Source organism: Mytilus galloprovincialis, chromosome 3, assembly GCF_965363235.1.
Source record: "Mytilus galloprovincialis chromosome 3, xbMytGall1.hap1.1, whole genome shotgun sequence".
NCBI lineage: Eukaryota > Metazoa > Mollusca > Bivalvia > Mytilida > Mytilidae > Mytilus > Mytilus galloprovincialis.
This window is the reverse complement of record NC_134840.1, coordinates 42,811,547-42,836,349: the sequence shown is the minus strand read 5'-3', so window position 1 is coordinate 42,836,349 and position 24,803 is coordinate 42,811,547. Positions and strand designations below refer to the sequence as shown.

General features: G+C 30.7%; 1 protein-coding gene across 8 annotated transcripts in view; it reads right to left on the bottom strand.

The window, feature by feature from the left end:
* Positions 1-3,147: 3,147 nt before the first annotated feature.
* Positions 3,148-24,803, bottom strand: part of LOC143067998 (uncharacterized) — a 24,948-nt gene continuing 3,292 nt past the window's right edge. The window contains exons 3-19 of one of the 8 annotated variants that reach the window (XM_076241715.1): positions 24,402-24,461; positions 23,543-23,705; positions 21,490-21,579; positions 20,088-20,324; positions 18,814-19,162; positions 17,624-17,864; positions 17,012-17,161; positions 15,597-15,758; positions 14,961-15,111; positions 14,282-14,387; positions 13,345-13,386; positions 11,655-11,768; positions 11,023-11,037; positions 9,259-9,418; positions 7,931-8,056; positions 4,799-4,866; positions 3,148-4,280 (exon numbers count right to left, since the gene is read on the bottom strand). In XM_076241715.1, coding sequence (XP_076097830.1) covers positions 4,174-4,280; positions 4,799-4,866; positions 7,931-8,056; positions 9,259-9,418; positions 11,023-11,037; positions 11,655-11,768; positions 13,345-13,386; positions 14,282-14,387; positions 14,961-15,111; positions 15,597-15,758; positions 17,012-17,161; positions 17,624-17,864; positions 18,814-19,162; positions 20,088-20,324; positions 21,490-21,579; positions 23,543-23,705; positions 24,402-24,461 — 2,341 coding nt within the window. In that variant the 3' untranslated portion in view covers positions 3,148-4,173. Of the gene's footprint in view, positions 4,281-4,798; positions 4,867-7,930; positions 8,057-9,258; positions 9,419-11,022; positions 11,038-11,654; positions 11,769-13,344; positions 13,387-14,281; positions 14,388-14,960; positions 15,112-15,596; positions 15,759-17,011; positions 17,162-17,623; positions 17,865-18,813; positions 19,163-20,087; positions 20,325-21,489; positions 21,580-23,542; positions 23,706-24,401; positions 24,479-24,803 lie in introns of all 8 variants that reach the window. The other 7 variants (XM_076241722.1, XM_076241721.1, XM_076241716.1 and 4 more) reach the window with 7 other exon arrangements.

Below are 24,803 nucleotides of genomic sequence, written 5' to 3'. Positions count from 1 at the left end.
TAAAAATACAGTCCTAGGTAATCAAATAATCATGAAATATTTGGCTTAATAATCAAATAATCATTAAAAAAACGGCCAAGTAATCACATAATCAAAAACCCCATGAGGGCCCTCATGACAAACGTCGTCTTGCTCATGTAAGTACAAACCCAGGCCTCAATCAAAGACAATATGATATGAAAACCCTGTTATATCGTACCAACTGTGATATAAATATACTCCGAATGCACGTTTTATGATTTATGATTGAGTTCTCCCGGTTCAATAGCCATTTTCAAATTTCAGACTTTATAAGATAGTTTAACCAGTTTTATGAACAATTAATGGGAAACTCAAGCATTTGTTTCTTTGCCAACATACGGTAGAGATTTTCTAAAAGTATAACTGAGTATAGATTCGACTACTCATGCTATCCTGACTTTGATGTTAACTTAAAGTAATACATATTCTTTGATATTCTAATTATGTCTTTTTTTATCTTGTCATGGGTGAAGCCACCCAAAATCTTTTCCTAATATACTTGACAACCCACACGGAATATAACACAGGAAACATATGGCAGTGTTACTCTAGTTCCATATAAAGCTTATATAAAAAAGAAGATGTGGTATGATTGCCAATGAGACAACTGTCCAGTTAAATAATTAAAGCCACAGCAAAGACCAACAATAAATTCAGTGCCAAGCATATAACTAAATAATATAGGTATTACCAAGGATTTGTATAGTAAGTTACTATACAAATCCTTGGTATTACAAACAACAAAAACACGGCAACAAACTCAACAATATCAGAATATATGATAAGTGATACCATGTCAAAAAAGACAATGGCAATCAATTATAATATTGGGCAGTAGAATAAACAACACCAACCAACAACAATCGACTCTACAGAAAAGCAGCTAGAAACTTACAACTAACAAAACATGAACCAGATAGACCGACTTTTTTGTCATAAAAGTAAACCACATAATAACAAAGTGCAACCATTGAAATGTCTCGCCTTCATCACTTATCACGAGTGAATTTCATACCACATTGAATATTATAGACTTTTTCTAAAATTATTCGAGAAATAAACGTTTTTAAATTAAGAAAACTAAACATTTACCATTGAATCATCAAAATAAGGTCAAGGCCAGATAAAACCCTACTGGACAACATGAACAACATCCATAAACGGGATATTTTTTGACTTATTGCTTATAGTGTCTAAGAAATAAACCTAACCAGACAAAGTCATAACAATGTACAATGAACCATGAAAAAGTTCAAGGTGAGGTGAAACAGTTCCCTTTCACCAAAATCACAGCTGATCTATTGCTTAAATTATCAGAAAAACATACCAAACATCAATAACTAAACCAATGAAAGATGAAAATGAGGTCAATGTCAGATAAAACCTGCTAGTCTTACATGAACACCTTACAATCATTTACACCAAATGTAGTTGACATTTTGCTTATAGTATCTGAGATATGGACTTAACTTTGATTACTGATGCATCAAATGTGGTAAAGGTCAGGTTGAACCTATTCAATGGACTTGTAGATCTTGCAAAGGACCTATATATCAAAAACAGTTATGCTATTACTCATAATAAGTGAGTATTTAACAAGACAAAACTATTTTTTCAAGCATGAAATGAGGTCAGGGACAATGGACATATGTCTCTTTACATAAGGTATCTACTAGTTATGAAGCATCCAGGTCTTCTTCTCTCTAAAATGTAAAGCTGCTGCCACTTCCGCCTGATTATAACCCCATGGTCTCATAATCTGTTTTTTTTCCGTGAAGTTGAGACAACAAACTGCACAACCCAGCTGTCAAAAGGATGACCACTAACTTGAACAAGAAAATAAGACCGCAAATGATTTGGAAAGCAAGGTCATAATGTGCTCCCTGATAAACGAAGCTAGCTTAGCTATTTGCAGCTGTTTATTGAATCACAGATTTTAGTACTATGGAACTGTTAAAAACAGCTTCTCAGAAAAAAAGGGTATCCTATTGTACAATTAATCCAGGTAGAACTTTTGAGATGCCGGTCATCAGACCATCAATGTCTAAATTACCTAAAACAAGCTCAAATTCTATATCTGCTATTACTGAAATTGTGAATGAAATTACATCCATTTACTTTCATATTGGCTGCTAAATGTTCAAGTAGTTTCCATATAGCAGTGTCATGAACAGATAAGGAAAATAATACGCTGTGCAATACCCAAACCTTTTTTATTCAAACAATCAACATTCTTGTTAAAAGATTGAAAACAAGAATGTGTCCCCAGTACATGGATGCCCCATCCGCACTATCATTTTCTATGTTCAGTGGACCGTCAAAATGGGATGAAATCTCTAATTTGGCATTAAAATTAGAAAGATCATATCATAGGGAACATGTTTACTAAATTTCAAGCTGGTTGGTCTTCAACTTCATCAAAAACTACCTCGACCAAAAACTTTAACCTGAAGCTGTACGACGGACGAACAAACGAAGGAACGGACCAGAAAACATAATGCCCATAAATGGGACATAAAAATAATAACCACTTATTTAAGACAAACAAGATAAAACAAGTGAAACTGTGAGCTACTGCTCACTGATGATACCCCCGCCGCAAGTGGATAATATTAATTGTGTAAAAATATGCAAGTGTTCGGTAAACAGGAAGTTGTCGAGTGATGAATCTGAAAACGCATCACAAGGTATAGATGACTTATATTAACCCTTAAACCAAATTTCAGAAATCCTTGTATTGTAGTTCCTGACAAAAATGTGACGAAAAATTTTCAACTTGGCTATCATGTGTAAAATCAAACAAGTGTTCGGTAAACAGGAAGTTGTTGAGTGATGAATCTGAAAACGCATCACACGGTATAGCTGACTTATATCAAGCCTGAAACTGAAATCAGAAATCCTGGTAGTGTAGTTCCTGAGAAAAATGTGAGGAAAAATATTCATGGGACGGACGGACTGATGGACTGACGGAAGGACAGACAGAGGTAAAACAGTATACCCCCTTTTTTTCAAAGCGGGGGTATAACAAGAGACCCTAAAGAGCCTGTGTTGCTCACCTAGGTCTTTTGCATCTTTAAAATTGAACAATCCAAACATAAACAAAATATTTTAATGACAAAGAGCAACAAATGTTCCATTTTTATTTTATTACAGTACAAAAATTAATATTAGTAATTGTTTTATTAGAATAAATTAAGAGGAAATTAAGATACATTTAAGGATATAATATCACAGACTAGACCAACAAGTTCATTGGACGGATACTACAATATTTAACAAATTGAACAGGAAATGAACTAGATGTAATAATCTGGTTAAGCTGAATTGCTATGCGTCAATTCCTGAACCAATAAAAGTCAATATCCTTAAAATAAAAGAAGCATCCACTTAAAAAAAGATATTATAACAGATTTACAAATTTTTAAATGTAGGGAAAATTCAAGATTTTGAAAACAAGGAGGAGAAATTAATACTAAATTATTGACAGAAAAGTGTGGAATTTGTAATTTTCAAGTATTAAATAAAGCAAATTGTAAGGTTCTATATAGTTGAATGACAACAATGCTGTTATATTATTTTGTGTCTGTGTAATACATTTTCCATTACAAAGTGTATAAAATCTTGATATTTATCATATATGTGCCGTGGGGAAAGGGAGGGAAGAACTCATTATGAATTAACACTTGTTTCTTTCTAGACAAGTATTATTATAGTCTTTACATCTAGCTTTTTAAAACGTTAACACGAAGGATAATATTTATAATTGTTTGTTATTACACCAACCTGCTTCTATAAAATAGTCTCTTGATAAAACAAAACCAAGTTAAACTTCTAGCTAGGCCACATTTATAAAAAACACTTGCTTTGGGAAAAAAGACTTGGAATAATTCATCATAAGTAAAGTTTTTTAAAAATTTTAATAGCTTCCCCATCACTCTTCAAGGGACACAACTTTCGGGACTTGGTAAAGAAGACAACTATTATGATTTAGGACCAGCAGGAATGTTGTTTCTAGCAATGTACATACACTTACATATTTTAGCTATAAATCAGTGATATGTGTGTAATTTTTATATGTTAGAATATTTTATACTAAAAATGTATAAATATAACATTAATAAATATATGAAGATACTACAAATATGTAAATCACTATTCATAAAAATCAAAGAAATCATCTTCTTCTTGTGATGTCTGTTTTTTTTCCATCAGGATATCTAAATCTGTTTCAGAATCCAAATCGGAACTTATCATCACAACTGTAAAAGAAACAAAAAACAACATTTAACGAACTTGACAAATAAGTTTTGCTTTATAAAAATCCTTTCCTCTACACAGGAACATATATGTTAGATATACTGTTCCCATGGCCAGCTCTATATAAGTTTGGAAATGCCCAAAAGTATCAAGTGGATGAACCTAGCATGTTTATGGATAGTTATTTCTCACAAACATATCAATTCTTAGGCAAAAATTACGACTGTAAAAATTGGTTATGTGATCACTCCACTCTGATTGACAGGAATTTATGAAACATAGAGAGCTATATGTTAACATGTTGCTTAACTACAACAAATTATGAAATTGTAAAAAATTTTATGAAAAAATTTAGTTTTTTGCTGACATTACTAAGTTTAATTTTCAATAAGAGGAACTAATTTTTATCAGACAATGTCTACAGGGACCTTAAAGAGTTGAATTTAAACTTTGAATTGCTTTTATATTATCTGAAAGTGTGTTCTCCATCTTCTATTAAATACAAATTTCATTTTCTTACCTGCTGCAGGTCTTTTGAATGGCTGCATTTTCTCTGATCTCCCCGTAGAACCAGCCTCTGATTTAACACTGTAAATTTATTCATAAATATTAAATACAAAAAATTGGTAACTTTCTAGACTTTCTAGATTCAGTCTATTTGATACCTGCACATTCAGCGAGTGTTAGTATAATGCACCAAATAAATCTCATACTACAATGTCAGATAAATATCACTACCATGTCACCATGTCACCTAAAATATCACTACCATGTCACCTCAAGTCTACTATGTCACCTAAAATATTACTATCATATCTCCATGTCACCCAAACTATCACTACCATATCATCTTAAAGTATCACTAACTTGATAATTTAAAAGAAGCTTTGTCAATATCTAAAAAACTTCAGTCATTGAGGAAGTTGAATTTTTATTTTCTTTATTGTAAACCTGTATATTTTGGTGATGGTCATGGTTTATATGAGTGCCAAATAAACCAATATGATCTTGGCCAAAACATCAAAATTTACTCTCTTTATGACCCTAGATTTACAATTGAAACCAGAATGAAATAAAACATTAAAATTGGGAACAGTTGAACTAAAAACTATTGAACTACTACTTTTTGTTATTTATAGCACTTTAAACTTGAGGGCATGTACAACCATGCAGGTGCAGTTGTGTAGTGAAGTGAAAGATACAGGGTTTGTGTTGTGTAACACTTTTACTGGCTGAAGTGCAGAAGTAATATACAGGTATATGAATATATATTACGGATTACAAATGTGTCGAGGTTTGTAATTGGATAACAACACAGAGATGTCAGTATATATTCAGAAAACTGCCGGGGTATATACGACGTTTTTATCCCCAATTGGAACCTCAAAAACGTCATCATAACACCGGTTACTATGTGACGTAGTCAAAAGCTATCAGACTGTCAGAAGCTCACAGAGGGAAAATAATGACGTGCTTCAGTCAATAATACATTTTTGATACAAAATCACGCATTTACACTTTATTTTAATACTTAAATTTTATGTTAAAAGTGTTATTATAAATTATTACATACACAATAAAATTATGTTCACAGCAAATTAGAAAATCCTTCATGTATGCCGAACATATCAGGTTGGGTTTTTCAATATATATGTGTTGTCAACAAATACCTGCACTGGAAAATAACATTAAGTCAGGGGTAATCCGTAATATATGTGTAATTCAGGTCTCAGAAAGGGTATATACTGTGACATTAAAGTATAAATAAATGTGTATTTGAGAATTCAGAAATCTGTATTATGCATAGAAAGACTGCTACATGTATTATTACAAATATCTCTCAGGTAATATGATTTCAGGGTACTCTTATTTTAATTGGCTATGGTCCAAAGTGAATTTCTCTGATACAATGTCTACCTCACATGTATCATAAATATGAAAAATAAGGAGATGTGATAGACAATGAGACAGCTATCAATTTAAACCACAAAAAAAGTACAAAGATGTGAACACCTCATGGCATTGAACAATGAACAAAACCCATCACATTTAGTTAGCTATAAAAGCTAGGACCCATGAATACAAATTGTAAAAAAATATCCCCCTCAACCTGGGGTTTAATAGCACAACATCAGAAGCAAGTTAAAATGATACCCTCGCGTTATGTCTTTCGTTATTAGGAAGTTGAAAAGAAATGCATCTGAAAAATCATCACAGGGTAAAGCATGTCAACATGAAGCCTGACAATAAATTTCAGAAAACTGTTATTTGCAGTTCTCAAGACTTTTTTCATACTAGGGGTGTGTGTGAAAGAATAATATGTATATATAAGTATTTAGTAAATACAATGATTCTGAAATCTTGTCACATCTTATAGCATGCTGATATGAAGTCTGATAAAAAATTTCAGGAAGCTATTATTTGTAGTTCCCTGGAGAAATGAAACAAAAAATTTCATACATGACCATAATCTATTATAGAACATCGAAGTATATTTGGAAAAGAGGAAGTTATTGAGCCATGAAATTAAAACCCTGTTACAGTGTGAAAAATGCTGACATGAAACCAAAAACAAGAAAATTTGATGAAAATTTCATTCATAGCCATTATGCTTAGAATGTGGTAAATTCACTTTTGTCATTTCTTCAAAAATCACAATAATAAATGCTTGCAATAATTCCAACTTTATTTTTAAAGTACTCTGTAAACAGGAAGTTGATGAGCCATGAATCTGAATATTGCATGACTGTCACACAGTACAGTATTCTGACATGAAGCAATTACATATTTCAGAAAGCTCTGATTTTTGGTTCCTGATGTCAATACAATGGAAGTTTCATGGGATTGGACAGGTGGACAGACAGGTAAAAAAAACCAGTAAACCACAACTTTTCAAAGAGGGTGTATAAAAACTGTAAACATCAATTGGAGAGTCATGTAGGACAGAAAACACAAATAACCAATCTAAGTGTACACCCAGTTGCTGAAAGCTAGTTCAAATTAATTTCTACAAATAAAACCTAAATGTCAATGCGAACACCTCCATGGATTAAGTGTAAACACATAATGGTCTGAGATAACCCTTACTTTGTGGAATGCAAAACTATAATGACCCTTAGGATGTAGGACCATAAGAGTAATATAAACATTAAGTACACACTGAAATCAATGATAATCTTTTCCTAGCATATAACAAACAGTTAAAATATGTTATATAATAAATTAATGACTTTACTCTGTCAATTCTTTGATTTTTGAATTCTGTCAAAATCTTATCTACCTTTTGCCTCAGAAAATACATTGTCCTTTGGACAATATATATTTTTTATTGATCTCATAAAAAGTCATTAATGGTATATGTTTATTTTTTATTCATACTGCCAGTAATATATTTCCTTAACATTTTCAATACATGATTTTTTTCTGCAAGTTTCTTAAAGTACCAATTAATCCCATATTATTGAAAATCTGTTTAAATCTTATGTTTTACAAATACATATTAAAAGCACTGTGAAACTCACACCATTGATTAGTTAATATGGACATGTTATGGTAGAAAATCACTCAGCCAAGAAATAAAGTACAGAATACAATATCTATAACCAATGTCATAAGGAATCCTCAAACTTCAATGTCACAGAGCTTTAGTTACCTTTTCTGCATGCCTGTTGGCACATACACTGGTGATGTTGCTGAACTTGTTTCAGATAGTGGTTCCATCTGTTGTGTCGGTCTAGATTGTGACATAATAGCAGTGGTAGGCTGAGGTGGGATAGTACTGTAAAGCCATTGTGAGAAATAAATGAAAGAGGGAAGTTACATACTTGTGAGAGTATAATGCTAATATTCTCTTATCATTAAAAGCACATAAATTCCAAATTCAGAAAAAAAGAAAACTCTGATAGAAAAAAGCTTGTCAAATCAATTAAAATGATTTATTTTTTTGTTGCTTTATCTCAAGGTTTGTTTAAACACTAAGAAGAGAATTTCCACTAGCACTATACATTAAAACAAAGACTGATGTCATTTCACTCATAGTTAACTTTTGTCATATAAGAAACATCTTTAAAGTTTTAAGGTATTTTTTAAATACCTTTTTCAGACAAGACAAAAAATGGGAAAAAATATCTTTTGAGGGATTAACCATTAACCCACATTCTAACCATCTTGACTGAATATAGAGTGAAATAACATATCAATTCTAAACAAGTAACTTTCAAATTACAAGCCAAACCATTGTATGAAAAGTAGTATACTATAAAGGAACTGTATTGAAATTGAAAGAGAACAAAAGAGGGTTTCGGTGTAAGATTTAAATAATCATGATAACTCTGATATAATTAAAATTCATTTAATTTTAAAAGTACATTTATTTTTTTGCTATTAATAATATTGTAATAAAAGCAATACTGTATTGATGAAATATAATAAAACACAAATTTACATCTATAATAAATCATGGCTATATGTTGGTTTTCAATTAATAATACTTTAATACTCAAATTCCAACTAAACTTAAACTACTAACAAGCCTTCAAAATTTCAAAACAATGACATTCAGATATCTTAGGTTTTTTAATTGTGTAAAGCTAGAACTACATTTGCAGAATCAAGTACAAGTTGGCATATAAATAAAGTAAGCAAAGCAAGGAAGGAAAAAAATGTTGAAACTTGAAAAACAAGGGAAAACACTGCTGAATTAGTATCTTTAATCATCTGTTTTTCAGGTTATATATAAAACAGGCATGGATCATAAGACTGTATATATTTGTTTTTGGTTTTTGTAACTTCTTACTGTAGAGCAAGTACATATGGTTATTGACTTTTGTTTAAATAAATAATGGTAATAAAACTGTGTAAATTCAGATTGAATTCTTGCTGTAAGACAAGAAGCTTTATACAAGGAGATCAAAATCTTACATGTTTTTGAAGGGTGAAGGATGCTAAGTGATTGCATTAGCCCACAAAGCCCGTATTTACCTAGATGTCTCCCTTGGTGTTCTAGGAGACAGAGTCGATGCGAACTGCTTTTCTACATCATCATCCGTGTCATCTTCATCATCATCATTATCGTCATGGTAACTGGGTTGTTTCTGACCACTCATGGTACCAGACAACAAATTACGATAGGCTGCAGTTTCTATAAATGTATAACTAATTCATGTAAAAAACTTAACTCCAATTTAACATTTTATCTATATGATAGAGTTACACAAGGAATTTTTATACTTCAATGTATCAACAACATGTTAACAGTTCTGTATTTTTGAATGTTTGATTCAATAAAATGAGGGAAGGAGTATAGAGTTTTATTTTTCTTTAAATTTTCTGCATTAAACATGTTGTAAATTTTTAATTATCAAACATCTAACCTATGCATGTTGAGTCAATTCTTTAAATTACACAAATTTGAAAAAAAATTATATGTATTTTTATTTGATTGATAGTCCGTTAAATAAATTAAACCAAGCAAACATGCTTTGATATGAAATTTAACACAATCACTCCATGCTCAACAGTATAAGAATAACGTCATAAAAAAGACAAGATTTACCAAAAACACGTTAAAAAGTGTAAAGAAATCTGATGGCTGACTGTGATTAATGAAATGAGTTTATGATAATGATTTGGAATGATAAAAGGTTTTAGATGAGGGTCAATAAAGGGGCTGATGAAATATTTTGTCAAAAAGATTAACACAAATTATGTATTCTATATATTATTTGAGATTAAAGTTAAGTCATTTGAAGCTTTTGCCTAAAATTTCCTGCTACCATTATACAAAGTGTTGATATCTTCTATTCATTTATTTGTACAAAGTCATTGATGAGATCTTGTGTAAAACTTATCAATTATCTTTTTTTAATCAAGTTTATAATAGTATGTGCATGGTTCAAATAAATAAGACAATTATACATTTCAATAATAAAAAAAAAATACACTCTTCACATATTTTCACTTTTATCAACTTTATCTTATCACATATATTATCATAAATTTCAGATGTACTTTGTTTTAATTTTGTCCATGCTTACTAATGTGTGTAAAACAAAACTAGAACTTGTCTGGGATACTATTTCAGATTCTAATATGACGTTCTTCTTTAGCTTATGGTACAAAGCCATGTTCTAATTCGAATAGAACATGGGCTGCACATGATTGACGTCACAATTGAAATTGCAACGTCAGATGAACTTTGAAAAAACGACAGAGATCAAAATGGACATTTTTGTTGGTGTTACTTGCTAGGAAATTAAATAAAACATTCTAAAAGTAATTTTAAATGTTTCTGTTCTTTTTTTATTGATAAACTATTGATTTTTCTATGACGTTTTTGTTCATCAAATCAAAATGGCGACATTTCGAGCGTCTACTATAGGTCCGCTTCGAAGTACAAAAGTTCAAAATATTCCTATTTAGAATCGAAATAATTCTATCATGCCATGCTCTATGCTCATTTTAACATGGGTAGGCATTATATTTGTAAACATTTAATACCTGGCTAACGCTCGGTATTTAAATATTAACAAATATAATGCCTACCCATGTTAAAATGAGCATAGAGCATGGCATGAAAGAATTATTTTTTAAATCAAATTTCCATATGATGATGGGTCTGATGTATGACTAAATGTAGAATGACTTAATTGTGTCATGTGCTTTAATATTGTCATTTAGATACAAACAAAATTAGCATTTTGAAAATAGATGACTGATAGTTTGTATTAGATAGAGAATTCTTACTGTTCATCTGTCCACCTAGCAAAACATATTGGTTTTAAATATTTTGTGAAAAGATTATTTTAATGTCCTGTAAAACATCAACCAAAGCATTTATCAAAGCAAATAAAAGTTATGTGTTTTATATTATAGTGTTATTAAAATGCTGTTTCTGTATTGGCCCTGGTATATTCACTGTATAAGCTATGTTAACCCTGGTATAAGTTGCATTGAACTACAGCTGACATTGACGCGACGCTCTAATTGTACAAAATAAATTTGTGCAATGATGAAATAGATTAAATCATAATAATAACTTGCTTCAATAGTGCAAAATTAACTCTTAATTAATAATTGCAACTGTTGTTATTTTGAGCTTGAAAAAAACTGAACCAAAGCACCTGGACCATGAACGATATGCAATGTGACCTTCATCTTATGGCATAAGGTCAGTCTCTCCAAGATGCATCTGAATACCAATCTATATTGCAATCATCTAATTCATACCTAAGAACTGACTAGACAGACACATGCCCCTTGACTTGCACACCTTTGACAATCCAATAATCCATTTAACTTTATTTAGGTGAATAAAAACTGAAAATTGTCTAATTGTGGAGACCTATTATCACCTCTCTTAGGTGTTGTAACCTTACCATTCAAGGGGATTCTTGGTCCGTCTGTTGGTACACTTGGTGTTACCATGGTAGTGTCTTCATCATCGCTATGTTGTTTACTGTCAACTAAACTTCCAAACTTCAAAGGCGGAACTGAATTCAGAAAAAAACATAAAAGAAAGTGTATCACAAAGTAAGAAATATCTTTAAAAGCATGTACAAATCTACATTTGCTAGCTTTACATCAGTGTGCTTGATTGTGGAATGATATAAGAACTCAATTCTTGGAATGTATGCCATCTAAAACAAAAGAGAGTGGCAAATGATAAAAAAAACCAAATAATTTACTGGGAATTCATTCTAACAATTAAATAAATTCATTAATTGTATGTCCAACAGAATCTTTAGAGTTTTAGCAAATTCATGTATTTTACTAAAGGCATGCTAAATTTGATTAAATGACTAATCAAACTGTTCACTCTTATATTTTTTTCTGACAGATGAATACATAACTAATAATAAACTAACACTAAAACAACAGTAATGATAAAGTAATAATTCAGTTATCTGTTTTAAACAAAGACAATATAAAGTTCTGAATAATAATTTGTATAATATATCTGAACTATAAACTAAACTATTTCCTCGGCTTTTAATTTTGTATACAATATATACTTATTCTTTACATGAAATAATTTGAACCTAAAAATACATTAAAAACGGAAAAAATATGGTCTGAAAAGAATATATTTATTAAAATCTCAAAACACCTAAGATAATAAAGGAGCATTCAACATTAAAACTTCTTTCCATTTAATTTGTTATCTATTAAATCCAGATAAAATTAGCACTAACCAAACTGTTACCATATGATTTCAAATATGATTAAATGCCATTACCTGATCTATGACATGATTGAAAGTTTAATGCATTGATGCCATGATGAAGAATGAACCAAAATCAATGTTACATGACATGATTAAACTGACCCAATGCTTGATTGATTGATTGTTGACATTTGATGCCAATTTTAGCAGTATTGGCTATATTAGGGGTGTGATTTTATACTGCTGAGGAAGCTGGAGTGTCAAAAGAGAACCATCAACTTCAGTAAGGAAACTGACAATCCTAGTCAATTAAGATTAGAGTCAAATGCACCAGCCTCATACTGGGTTCAAACTCACAACTTCAGTGTCGATATACTAGTAATACAGATGAACTACTTAGACCACTTGGCAACCAACGCCCCTGACCTTTTAAGGCTATGGTTTAAAAAAATAAATGATATGTCAATTCCCCACTTCATTCTGATTTACACAGCAAACCAATATATAGCCATGCATTTAAATATAAAAAATATCATAATTCGTCAACTTCTCAAAAATTCAGTGTTAACTATGTCTACATCATCCAAACTATATTTTTGCTTCTAACAGATTTTTGTTTGTTAAACTTGATAATTTAAAAAAGAGAAACAAAAAATTGAAGAAAAAAAAACATAAAAATAAAAAAAATCCATTGTCTTGCACAGATTCCAATTGACAAAAGTAACAGAGTAAACCTTGATTTGTATATACTTTTCGGGATGTTATTGACTGTATTTCTGAGAAGTGTTAAAATGTTTTTTTTTCAAAATTGACTTCAGAACAATGTCAAAAAAAGACAATGTTATGTTTAGTAATTTCAAATACTCAGTCAATTTTGATGCCAACTTTTTAACCTGTGTTACCTTTGTATTTGCCAAACTCATCAATTTCTAACTCAGCTGAAACTAATAATTTCTGACAAAGTGAATAAAAAATGCTTTTGTTTTTTTAATTAATATCTAAAATTAACACTGTTAGGCTTTTGACAAGCACAGACCTTTTCAAAATTCCTTTAAAATGTAATGTAAATATTGACAGAAACAATTTATAAGTGCTTTACACCATGATTAAGTTTTTTTTATATGATTGATGATTGCTTAATGTCCCTTCTCAGAATAAATAAAATTTGCATTATCAAGTGATTTTTTGATGATACATATATAAAATAAAACCCTTTGCAATAAGGCATAAACTGAAATAAACTGAAAGCTATTTGTAAATTATATTTAGATAATTGTTAAGGATTCAAACTCAATTATATCTATAAAGTTAATTAAAGCAATAATATCAGTTACATATTTAATTTCCCTTTGCCATAATACTGTAAATAAAAAAATTACATGGCATCTCCCGAATATTTTTCTTTGCAAACATCCCTGAAAGTGAGATATAAAGTGATTTTCAAAGCACATTTTTTTCTCTGAAATTGAACATATTTCTCAATTACCTATTCTTAATCTACAAAAATATACTATAAACTGATTGCATTTATTTATTATTGCAAATCAGTTCATTAACAGACAAAAATGCAAAACGAATGGGAATCTTTTAGAAATGCATAACATAACTAATGTGATCAGTATGTAATATTTAAGTTTAAATAAATGCCAGGCTTATCATATCATGTTTAAAAAATCTGAATTTACTTATTTTGGAATTTACACAGTACTCTTCACTTCTATTTTTGCTAATTGTTTAAGATTGATCAATACATATCTAAAGTTTTAAAAAGAAAGCAATAAATGAAAACAACAGTTATAGCAATTCCATTCTAATTAAGAGTACAAAAAGATGAGTTACCTCCCCCTTGACTGCTCCTCATACTTTCAGCAGCTTCCCTAGGTGTTGGTGGTGATGCAGCTTGTTCTACTTTTTTGTCTAACAAATCCACTAATAATTCATAAGCCTAAAAAGCAGTTTTAGCTTATTTAGATTTTTCAAAAATCATGAAAAATTGAAAGGGAGATAATCCCTGTAAAGCCGAAACTGTGAAAAAAGGCAGCAGTATTATTACTACTTTAAATCTTCAAACTTCTTGCATTTTGAAAATTAAGGTAAAAAATCTTTTGAATGAAGCTGCAGCTCATATCTTATTTTGCAATAGTTATGTGAATAATAGCCATTTCATGTCAAACATATATAAATTTCAACATGTTTATGACATCATGACATGGTGTGAAGACAGCAGTATTGTGCTCTAAATTTTGATTAATAATAAATTAGTAAAATATATGATGAGTTACTGATACCTTGTTTACTTGGAACATTACATGGTGGAAAAAATATTGAATGCCCAGGTCAAGACAACCTTTAGTTTTCAAAAGTAGAGAAGTTCTCTCAATGACTGACAGATAGACAACAGTATTCCATAAGATTTTCTGTCTTTGAAGTGTTTGAAGGAAAATAGCCACACAAATTTTGATTAAGATGGAGAATTGTCTCTTTGACACTCATACCACATCTTCTTATATCTATTTACCTTGTCCTGATAATCAGAAGAGTCAACCACAAGACATGGAACAAAAACAGCAGCAACTTCTTTGACAGTCATCACTTTATGTTTAATCAACTGTAGAAAATGTGTAAATAAACAATCCCACAATGGCTTGGCTTCCATCGATAGTACTCTCCTGAAAAATAGTGTAATGTTCACTGTTATTAACCGAGTCCATTTATTAGAAAACTTACAATTTTTTAAGATTCTTCAGATGCTATTTCTTGAGGATGAGGGGGCTTCTGTCAAAGTTTTACCACAAATCATGCAATAATTTTATTTTTATCAAAATGATAGTTTTAAAAGTTTTACCAAATAAATATTCACTCCGACTTCTTAGCACATGCTATGATAATAAGATGTTTGATTTTTCCAATATCATATGAAACAGAAGGTCAATCCAAGGATTTGACCAATAAGAATCGTATAATTACACTGTATCTGCATTCTATAAACAATAACCTTTCTCTATGGACTATATTTTTTTACCAGTTGTTGATTAGTTTGAAAAAAAGAACTAAAACATGGAGAAATTGTTTTTCCCATAAGTAATATGATTGTATTGATTCATTGAATTATATATATGTAATAAGTCACATACTGATTAGGTGTGATACTTGCCCTATTTGTACTTCGTTGATTGTATGACTACTGGCTAAGATGGCATCAGGTAATAAACATCCAGCAGGTAAATTACGAATCAGAAGAACCACATTTTCTAAAATCACCATAGTACACATTTCAGCATCTAAATCAATCATAGGTTCTTCACCATTGGCCTTACTACAATAATAAGAATAATATTTTTTTCATATAAAGCATTGCAATTACTTGTTTGATACGTTTTTAAAAGTACTTGTATGAATGTAGAAGAGTAGTTGTATCCATATGTTCTGCTACTGCTAACATATACATGTATTCAGAATGTATGAGTTGAATATATAATTGGTATCTGCTGAAATGAGGTCTCTAAACAGCTTGTAAGAAACTCAATATACTTTCAATATATTTGAGTTTATAAAAAAAATATGAACATACTGTACCTATTTTTTAATATTAACTGAGTCATTTATTCTTTTCATACGCGATACACAAGCTTGCAGTGATCCCAGAATTTTCAGAAAATTGAGATTAAAAAACAAATGCATAACAGTTGTGACTATTCTAGTGGGTAAGTGCCTATATAACAAAAAAGAAATAAAATAAATACACTAAAGCTTCAAAAATGTATCAAATTCAAATTCAAATAAAATTCCGCAAAACTTCATGAATGATTTGGGGAATTTACGTCATGGCAAAACACAACGTCATACAAATGAAAACTTCCATTAGATAGATTATTTCGTTACTTGAACGCTCCAAATTCAGATAATATCTCATTAAAATGAAGTTTTGGAGGTAGGTGCCATTTTTATTTAGATTCCGTTGCATTTTACAAACATTTATGGATTTTAGAAAGTCAATATGGCAGCCAATTCCTTAGTTACGGCATGTCAATTGTGCATTTGATGGTTATTATAGTACTGTTTATACAAACAAATGTTAATAATAAAATTGTCCTATTTTTGTGCATTGTTCTTTAAATTATGGGTTATGCTTCAAAATATTGCAAATTTTATGAATTTGAGAAAGTTATTGGCATTAAATAAATATATTGTAGTTATGAATAATTGATAGAAATATGTATCAATAAAATAGTATCCTAAGATATAAATGTATAATATAATTAATGAAAGTTATTGAATGTTAAACCATTAATATAGAAATCTTCAATATGCAAACTCAATTTTAGCTATATTTTCTTATACTTGAATTGATAAGTGCTTTCAACTCACTAAACAAATTCTGCCACAGGTTTTGTGTTTAAAGTTTCATCTTTAAATTCAAAATGCTAATAACATGTGTATATTTTAGAAAAAATACAAAATAAAAACAGGTGAAGATCAAATTTTTAGCTTTTTAACAAGAAATGCTTTCATGCTTTAACAAAATGTGATAGTCACTTGCTTTTTTGTATAACTTTAAATTTGTCTTACCTTATGATTTCTAATCTTTCTCCATACTGTGGAGGTGTAGATCTGTAGAACCCTTCCAGTGACAAAGCATCAGGGATATGACTTTCAACATAATGTATCAGGTGTATTATACCATCTATTGTCAGTTCTGAGTCTAGTAGTGGTGAACGACTAGAAGTAAATAACAAGGTTTTAAATAGAAATATGACGGATGAAGAAATCTTTCTGACAGTGTCAGTTGTATAGTATCTTATGCAATATTTAACAAGTCACAATTCTCATTATATTTGATGTTTTCAGGATTTTCAAATGGTGAGTCTGAATTTCTGTTGTCTCTCATGTTTGAGCATTTGTCTATTTCTGGAATCAAATAAAATAATGTGATGTAAATTTTGGTTGTCACGTTGCTGTCTCATTGATGTTTAACCCAATATATCTTTTTAATTAAGACTGAAGAACTTTAAGGACCAGTTTGTTTGATGAGGAAATAAAATTTGTGTGCTTTAAAAACATTGAGGGAGAAAAATGTTACTATTAGCTTTTCTTTTTTAAAATACTTTTCTTAATACAGAATTATTCTTTAACACTGTTCAGAAGTTGATGTATAAATTACTTTGAATATCAATGATATACCTTACTCCAGCTGTAGGTACAGTTAAGACTTGATGGCTGCCTGGTTGAGGTGTAGGTATAGGGGATTCTTCAGTGGAAGAAATCTCCTCCATTACATCTGTATGTGTGGCTTGTCGTGCTGGGGTAGGTGCTTGACGGCCATCATCGGGAATGTCCTCTTCATCAAAGTTACTAATATCATCATCTGCTTCATCAGCTGAATTTGGTTCCATTTGACCAGATGTTGATTTAGATACAATATCTTTGCAAAAACAGAAACAAATAAAAAAATCAAATTTTTATGTTTTGATATGCCAAATTCTGGATTATACATACATGTAGCTAACCACAATTAGGTCTTACTTTAAAATTTTACAAAACCATTATCTGATCAATCATGCATAATATCAATTCAATGATTGTCTTTTTCTAGAAATTTTTTATGAAAATCTTTTTAATATATATATTACACATGGCTGCCTTCATAGGTCTAAGGGAGGCAACACTAAAAAGTAAAAAAAACCTTGTAGAAACACTGGTACATCGTATTTGTTTAATATTGCAAATAAAATCTGAGCTGATGTTTCCATATGTTTTCTACATACCTCAAAGATTTGTTTTATAACATAAAAAAAAGAAAAAAGTGTAGATTCAATACAATCAAAAATTACTTGTGTAAATTCTAGCGAGAAAGAACACATTACTTCAACTAGTAAGACAAAAAATTATTTCTTGCAAAAAGCTTATTCTAGATATTATAAATACAATTATAGATTATTGTTGACAATCTCAAAGAAATTGATTTTCTCTTTTGAGCCAGTACAGGGAAAGTGAAAAAAGCAATCGAGTTGAGATGACCAATGATAATTTGTTTATCACTATTTTACCTATGACGACAATGTCAATTTCATCATAGGCGGATTTAGGGGGGGCCCAGGGGGCCCGGGCCCCCCCTTTTTGGGAAAAAAATTTGGTTGCTTACATAGGGAATCACTGAAGCGTGACTGGAGCGGGCCCCCTCTTAGGTCAGTCAGTGGGCCCCCACTTATGAAAATTTCTGGATCCGCCACTGTTCATTAACAATGCCATGTGCCCCCTTAGTTTCTAGCTATCATTTTTCATATCATTGTACTGTGCTGAGAAAGGAAATTATCAGTCAGTAAGATCAAAGGAAAATTTTGTAAAATAGCGATAATGTTTCATTCTGTTACCTGGTGATTCCACTCTGGAGTCCTGTGTCACTTTCTGTCCAAACTTCTCTACAGTTATACTCTGGATAGGTCTATTTATAACCTCAGATGGAATATCGGAACTAAAACTGATGTCTCCTTGTAACTCACTAACTTTCAACTGAGCATCCGATTCTCTCTCTGCAGGGACCTTATACCCAGCCGCTGAGGTCTGAGATGGTGATACATACTGTTGATTACTAGGGTGGTTTTGAAGAGAAGCAGCATGCTGCTGTTGGGTACTAGTTTGTGGTGGTGTAGTGCACTGAGGCATTGAACTGTCTCTGGTTACTGAGGTAAAGTTAGCATACACTGCAGACTCCTGTGTAACCTTCAAGATAAAGTTATTTTAAAGGAGAATGTATAATCCTGATTGTAGGTATCATGTGTAAGTGGTTGATTGATTGAAGGCAGATAGATTTTACAACAATTGGAATTATCCTCTTCTCATGGGTTTTTCGTTATATTAACAATCTATTGTGAAGTCACAATTTCCATTGAAAAAGCATGCATAGTACGAATTCATATGACGTATGACAACTTTTGATCTGACGATAACTTTGAGTGAACTTTATACTGAACTACTTATGCTCTTAAAGATGTCAGAGTCTATCATTATCAATGATATTGTAACCAGACTCTTGTGACGACTCAAGATTGCTTTTAACTTGTTCTGTTGTTTTTCATGCATAATTATCATACATGCTTATTAGTGGATTGACTGATCAAAGTTAGCATCATGTTAAAAATATGTCAGTATTACAGGATTTTAAAAATTTTTTTTTAATTTGTGTGGATTTGCTTCTATGTTTTATTTTTGGTAAGGTGGTCATGTTTGTTTGATAAATTTTATCATTAAGTTATATCAGACATAATATTTAAAGAAGATCCCCATTTGATGATCCAGGCCAATTAAGGTCCCAATTGATCAGATGCTTTCAGATGTTTATATTTATGTTAACAATGTTATAAAGATGACAAGTGATATGAGTACCATACACAGCAGCTGATGGTTTTGTGTGCCACAACATAAAAAACTTTGTCCCTTAGAATCTTTATTGTAAAAATTAATAAAAAAAATTCTGGTTAATTGTTTTGGTTGTAAATATGCTTACAATGAAAAGTCAAACCTTGCTATTAGATGTTTTGAAGAAAATATATGATAGTTTTTAGAGACTTCTTCTTTATAAATATACAGGTAGAAGATTTTCATCAGAATAATTACATGTAGCAGTCACCAGCTTTGTGATATTTACCTGAGTACTAATTCTGTCTCTTGAATCTCTATGTATAGGCGTAACCGATACATCAGGAACATGTTGTTGTTGTTGTTGATATGCTGGTGTAGAAGCAGCAAACTGATTATGTTGTCCAGGCTGTGTAGCAAACTGACTAGATGATGTAGAGGCTACAAATTGATCTGTTACTGGCTGTTGTTTTGGTGGTGTGTACTGAGAAAACTGGGACAAGTTAGTGGCTCTTTCATTATGGTGCTGAAATATCATATCAAAGTATAACGGCTTAATCAGTAAAATATACCACATAAGAAGGCTATCGTGGAATCATTTTGCAACATTTAGTACCATTTCATAGCAATTATCAGTTACTGCATCTGCCAAGTCATAAAATATAAATATGAAACAGACCCCTTAGAATGAAATTTGATTAACTTTAGCTGTAATTCACAATAACTTTCTATGTAATATATATTTGATACTAATTTTATATCTTGACCAATTTGGCAATGACATTTAATGTCGTTCAAAGGGTATACCAGACCTATAATCTTAGTAATATCCATTGGTCTTTTGGGCCATGAGAATCTTAATTGATATTTAAATTCATGAAATGTTTAAAAAGTTTCTGTATATGGTAAATTATCAATTAATATCGATAATTCTAATGAACCAACTGAAAATTTGTAATAAGATGTAAAAATAGTTTAAATTTTGTTTCTGAGTAAGTAGTCCTTTGTTATAAAATGTACAAAATGGAACAGAGTTCCTATGTCCCCCTGCGTTGCATTTATTCAATATTTATAATTTTCTTATAAAAAAAGTGCATGTAGATCGTCCACCATTATATAACTTGTCCTAGATATTAATGACATTAACCTATAGCATAAGTTTTATAAAAATCTGTCAAGAATTGTACCAGTGAGAGCGCCAAGGGGCATTACTCTTTTGAAAAAAAGTCAATCATCCACCATTTAAGAACTTGTCTGAGATGTCTCTGATTTTAATCTACAGTAAATCTTATAAAAATCTGGCACGAATTGTACCCATGTGAGTGCTTACGAGGCCATTTCCCATAAATTTAATATTTCCAAGGGACATGACTCATTTAAAAAAAAAAATTATTGTCTACTATTTTATAACTTGTTCGAGATATTGCAGATATCAGCCTATAGTATAAGTTTTATAAAAATCTGGCAAGAATTGTACATGTGAGAGTGCTTACGAGGCATAACTCTTTTTTAAAAAGTTGATTGTCTACCATTATACAACTTGTCTAAGATATTGCTGATATTCACCTATTAGCAATGTTTTTGTGGATGATCATGACTGTAATTACTACCTGTATTATTACTGTATAAATTAGGAGAGCATGAGAAACCTTTCTCAATTTTAGAGTTTGAGATATATCTAATAAACAAACCTTCTGAGATTCATCTTTCCTTTGTTTCATCTGTAGAACCTGTTGGTGCCATTGTGGATATGTTTTTTCTATATAGTCTGCATATTGTTGCTGTAAATGAGACAGAATTTGTTAATATATATATAGATTCTTACATTGATACCAGTGGATTATCGGATTTATCCAATCGAGATAGTTAAATTATCAATTTTAAAGTCCGAGCCTCGACGAGGACTTTTAAATTTATAATTTAACTATCGAGATTGGATAAATCCGATAAACCCCTTATTGTTAAACCAAAATCCCCTTCGAGTGCCTTTCACATTCTACGAAGTTGTTAATTTCATTACTGTAACACCTGTTGGCATATTTTGATTCATCCAGTTAGCTAAAAAGGTTATGACCCTTAAAATCATCCAATGATTATTTGAGATCACCAGCAACCACACGCTGAATAAATTTTTTTATACAATGGGTTCGGAAAGGGATAAATTACCATAGAATTAGTGAAATATATATATATATCCGATAGAAGTAACAAGTTTCACAATTTTTTTTCTGTGTATCCAAATGCCTTCAATACTGTGAAAGTACTTTAATTCGTGGGTATCAATTTTCGTGGATTGAGCAATATTTACATGTTCGTGGGTTTTTAAATTCGTGGATTTTAGTTTTCTTAAAAAAAAAAATTAAAAATTAAAGCCTTCAGAATCGAAGGTTACAAATAGTCTGGATTGAAGGAAAATGCAAAGTAAAAATTGACCCGTCACGGTGTAAATCGTAGTGATAACACTTATTAACCCATGATAAAGTGATCAACAGATTAAAAACCATCAAAGGTGTTAATTAGGCCATAAATATGTCACCTATAGAAAATAGTAACATAAACAAATGCTATAAACGTATCTTGAATTATCAAAATTCAATTTATTATTTTTCATATGTACGAGAATTATGAGGATATAAAATGAACACTTTATCATACAAGCATATCAATACCGGAAATCTGACTTTCATCGATTTAAAATATTTTTTATGAGAATTAAAGGATCAAAAGTTGTACAGTTTAGGTGATTAAAGATTAAATGGGTATAATCCTGCATGCTGTTGTAGTTCTGTGACTGCTATTAAGTATTCTCAGATTTGGCGTTATTCAATATATTCTCTAGATCATATCAGTGGTCAAACCTACCGATGGGGATCTTTCCATGTCTTGATTTGGACAATGGTTGTTTTATTTCATTGGACACTTAAATTTGTGGATAATGTCATCCACGAAAACCACGAAAATTGGTACCCCACGAATAAAAGTACTTTCACAGTATGATCAGAAAAGCAGAAATTACAGTAAAAGTTATTACTAATTCATGTAGAATTTTGGTAGATAAACAAAATTGCCATTATATTCTACAAAACAATCCAAAACAAGAATGTATCTACAGTACACGGATGCCCCACTCGCACTATCATTTTCTATGTTCACTGAACCGTGAAATTGGGGTATGTTCTCTAATTTAGCATTAAAATTAGAAAGGTCATATCATATGGAACATGTGTACTACGTTTCAAGTTGATTGGACTTCAACTTCATCAAAAACTTCCTTGACCAAAAACTTTTAACCTGAAGCGGGACAGACAAACAAACGGACGAACGCATGAACGAATGGATGCACAGACCAGAAAACATAATGCCTCTCTACTATTGTAGATGGGGCATAAAAAATCTGAAATCAAAACACATGCATGTGTTACCTAATTTTCTAACATGGTCAATTTTATTCAATTTTAATCAAGACCTGTTTTAAAAGTATCAGGTGTGAAAAAAGAATTGCAAAAATGAAAGTTGGATAAACCTAAGGTGAAAGTTAGGTATATCAAAGGACAGTAAGGTGGTAAGTTACAGAGAGAAGGTTGTTTCAGATGTAAAATATTAGTGTCATATATGATTATAGGTAAATACATGTATATAGCTTTAGATAAATTTAAAGCTCAACTGAATAATTGTCAGAAAATTGGTTAACATGTGTATGGTTTTAGTTGTAATCTTGGCCATTAAAAAAATATTTAGTCATGCCTTAAGAAGTCTCAGTCTCTCTGTCCTAGCTGACAAGTTTCCCAAATGTGCATCAATTCGATCAAACTCTTTTAAAATCTGGTCATTCCTTTGCTGACTTCTTCTCTGATCTTCACATATTTTCCTCCAATAGCTCTGTAATCTAGTAGCTCTTAGCTTAGCTCTATGAGAAAACAAAGTAAATATACATGCATATTAATATTCATTAACCATTTTTCATGGTGTTTTTTTTTTTTTTGTAACACAGAGATATATTTCTATTTGAGTACAAACAGAGAAACAAACAATTGCTGGTACCTTAAAGATACATACTCACTTTTTATGAAACGTAATAAGTATTTAGATATAGAATTTTTTTCTCATCTTTGTATGATAATTATTTATTTTAACTTTTACCACTAGTTTACAGCACTACTATGTAAGAATCACAAAGACCTAAAATTTCTTATTCTAAATCATTTAAGCTAGGGAAAACTTCTTGGTATAATAATAAATTCAGCAAATAGTGTGAGAAGGTAACCCCATTACAACCATCATAATCTGTATACGTAGTACATGTAGTAAGAGAATAAGGAAGTAAAGATTTCAGTTACAAAATAAAAAATATCATGAGCTTGAAATAACTCTAACAAGTGATTTTTATATGATTGTGCATCATAAGCTTTTATATCTGCAACATTTCAAAATTGTTAGTTATAAAATGGTGCTTCCTCACGTATACATCTGAAAATAATAGCAAAGCATGTGCCACAATGTTATTGGAAAAAACATAGTAATGAGGTAAATTATGTTCATATCAATATATTCCTGTGCAACCACTGTCCAGACATCAAAAACACACTGTGCTTTTTTTATTTACTTGTTTGATGTGTCTTTAGATTTTGAATAACTGGTACCTGCCATTCTACTAACTCTATGACTGAAGACAAAAGTTACCTGTTTCAAACATAAATATAGTAGGGACACAATATAACTGCATTCAATACGCTAGATTCCAATCGTTATCTTTCCTTCATATTGTTTGGTTTTAGATCGTGACATTTGACATCATTTGTGCATTTATTAGGTATAAAATCTATGTCAATATGTAGACAAAAAGGAATAAATATTCTAATGGAGATAGTTTCCTTATGACTGCTCAAATAAATGTGTTAAATGATAAAATTAATATATTTATCTAGGAAATGCTGGATTATGTACATAAGAATGAAGAAGATTTTTTTTAAAGAAAAATGACAAGCAGGTACATTGCCACAATGAC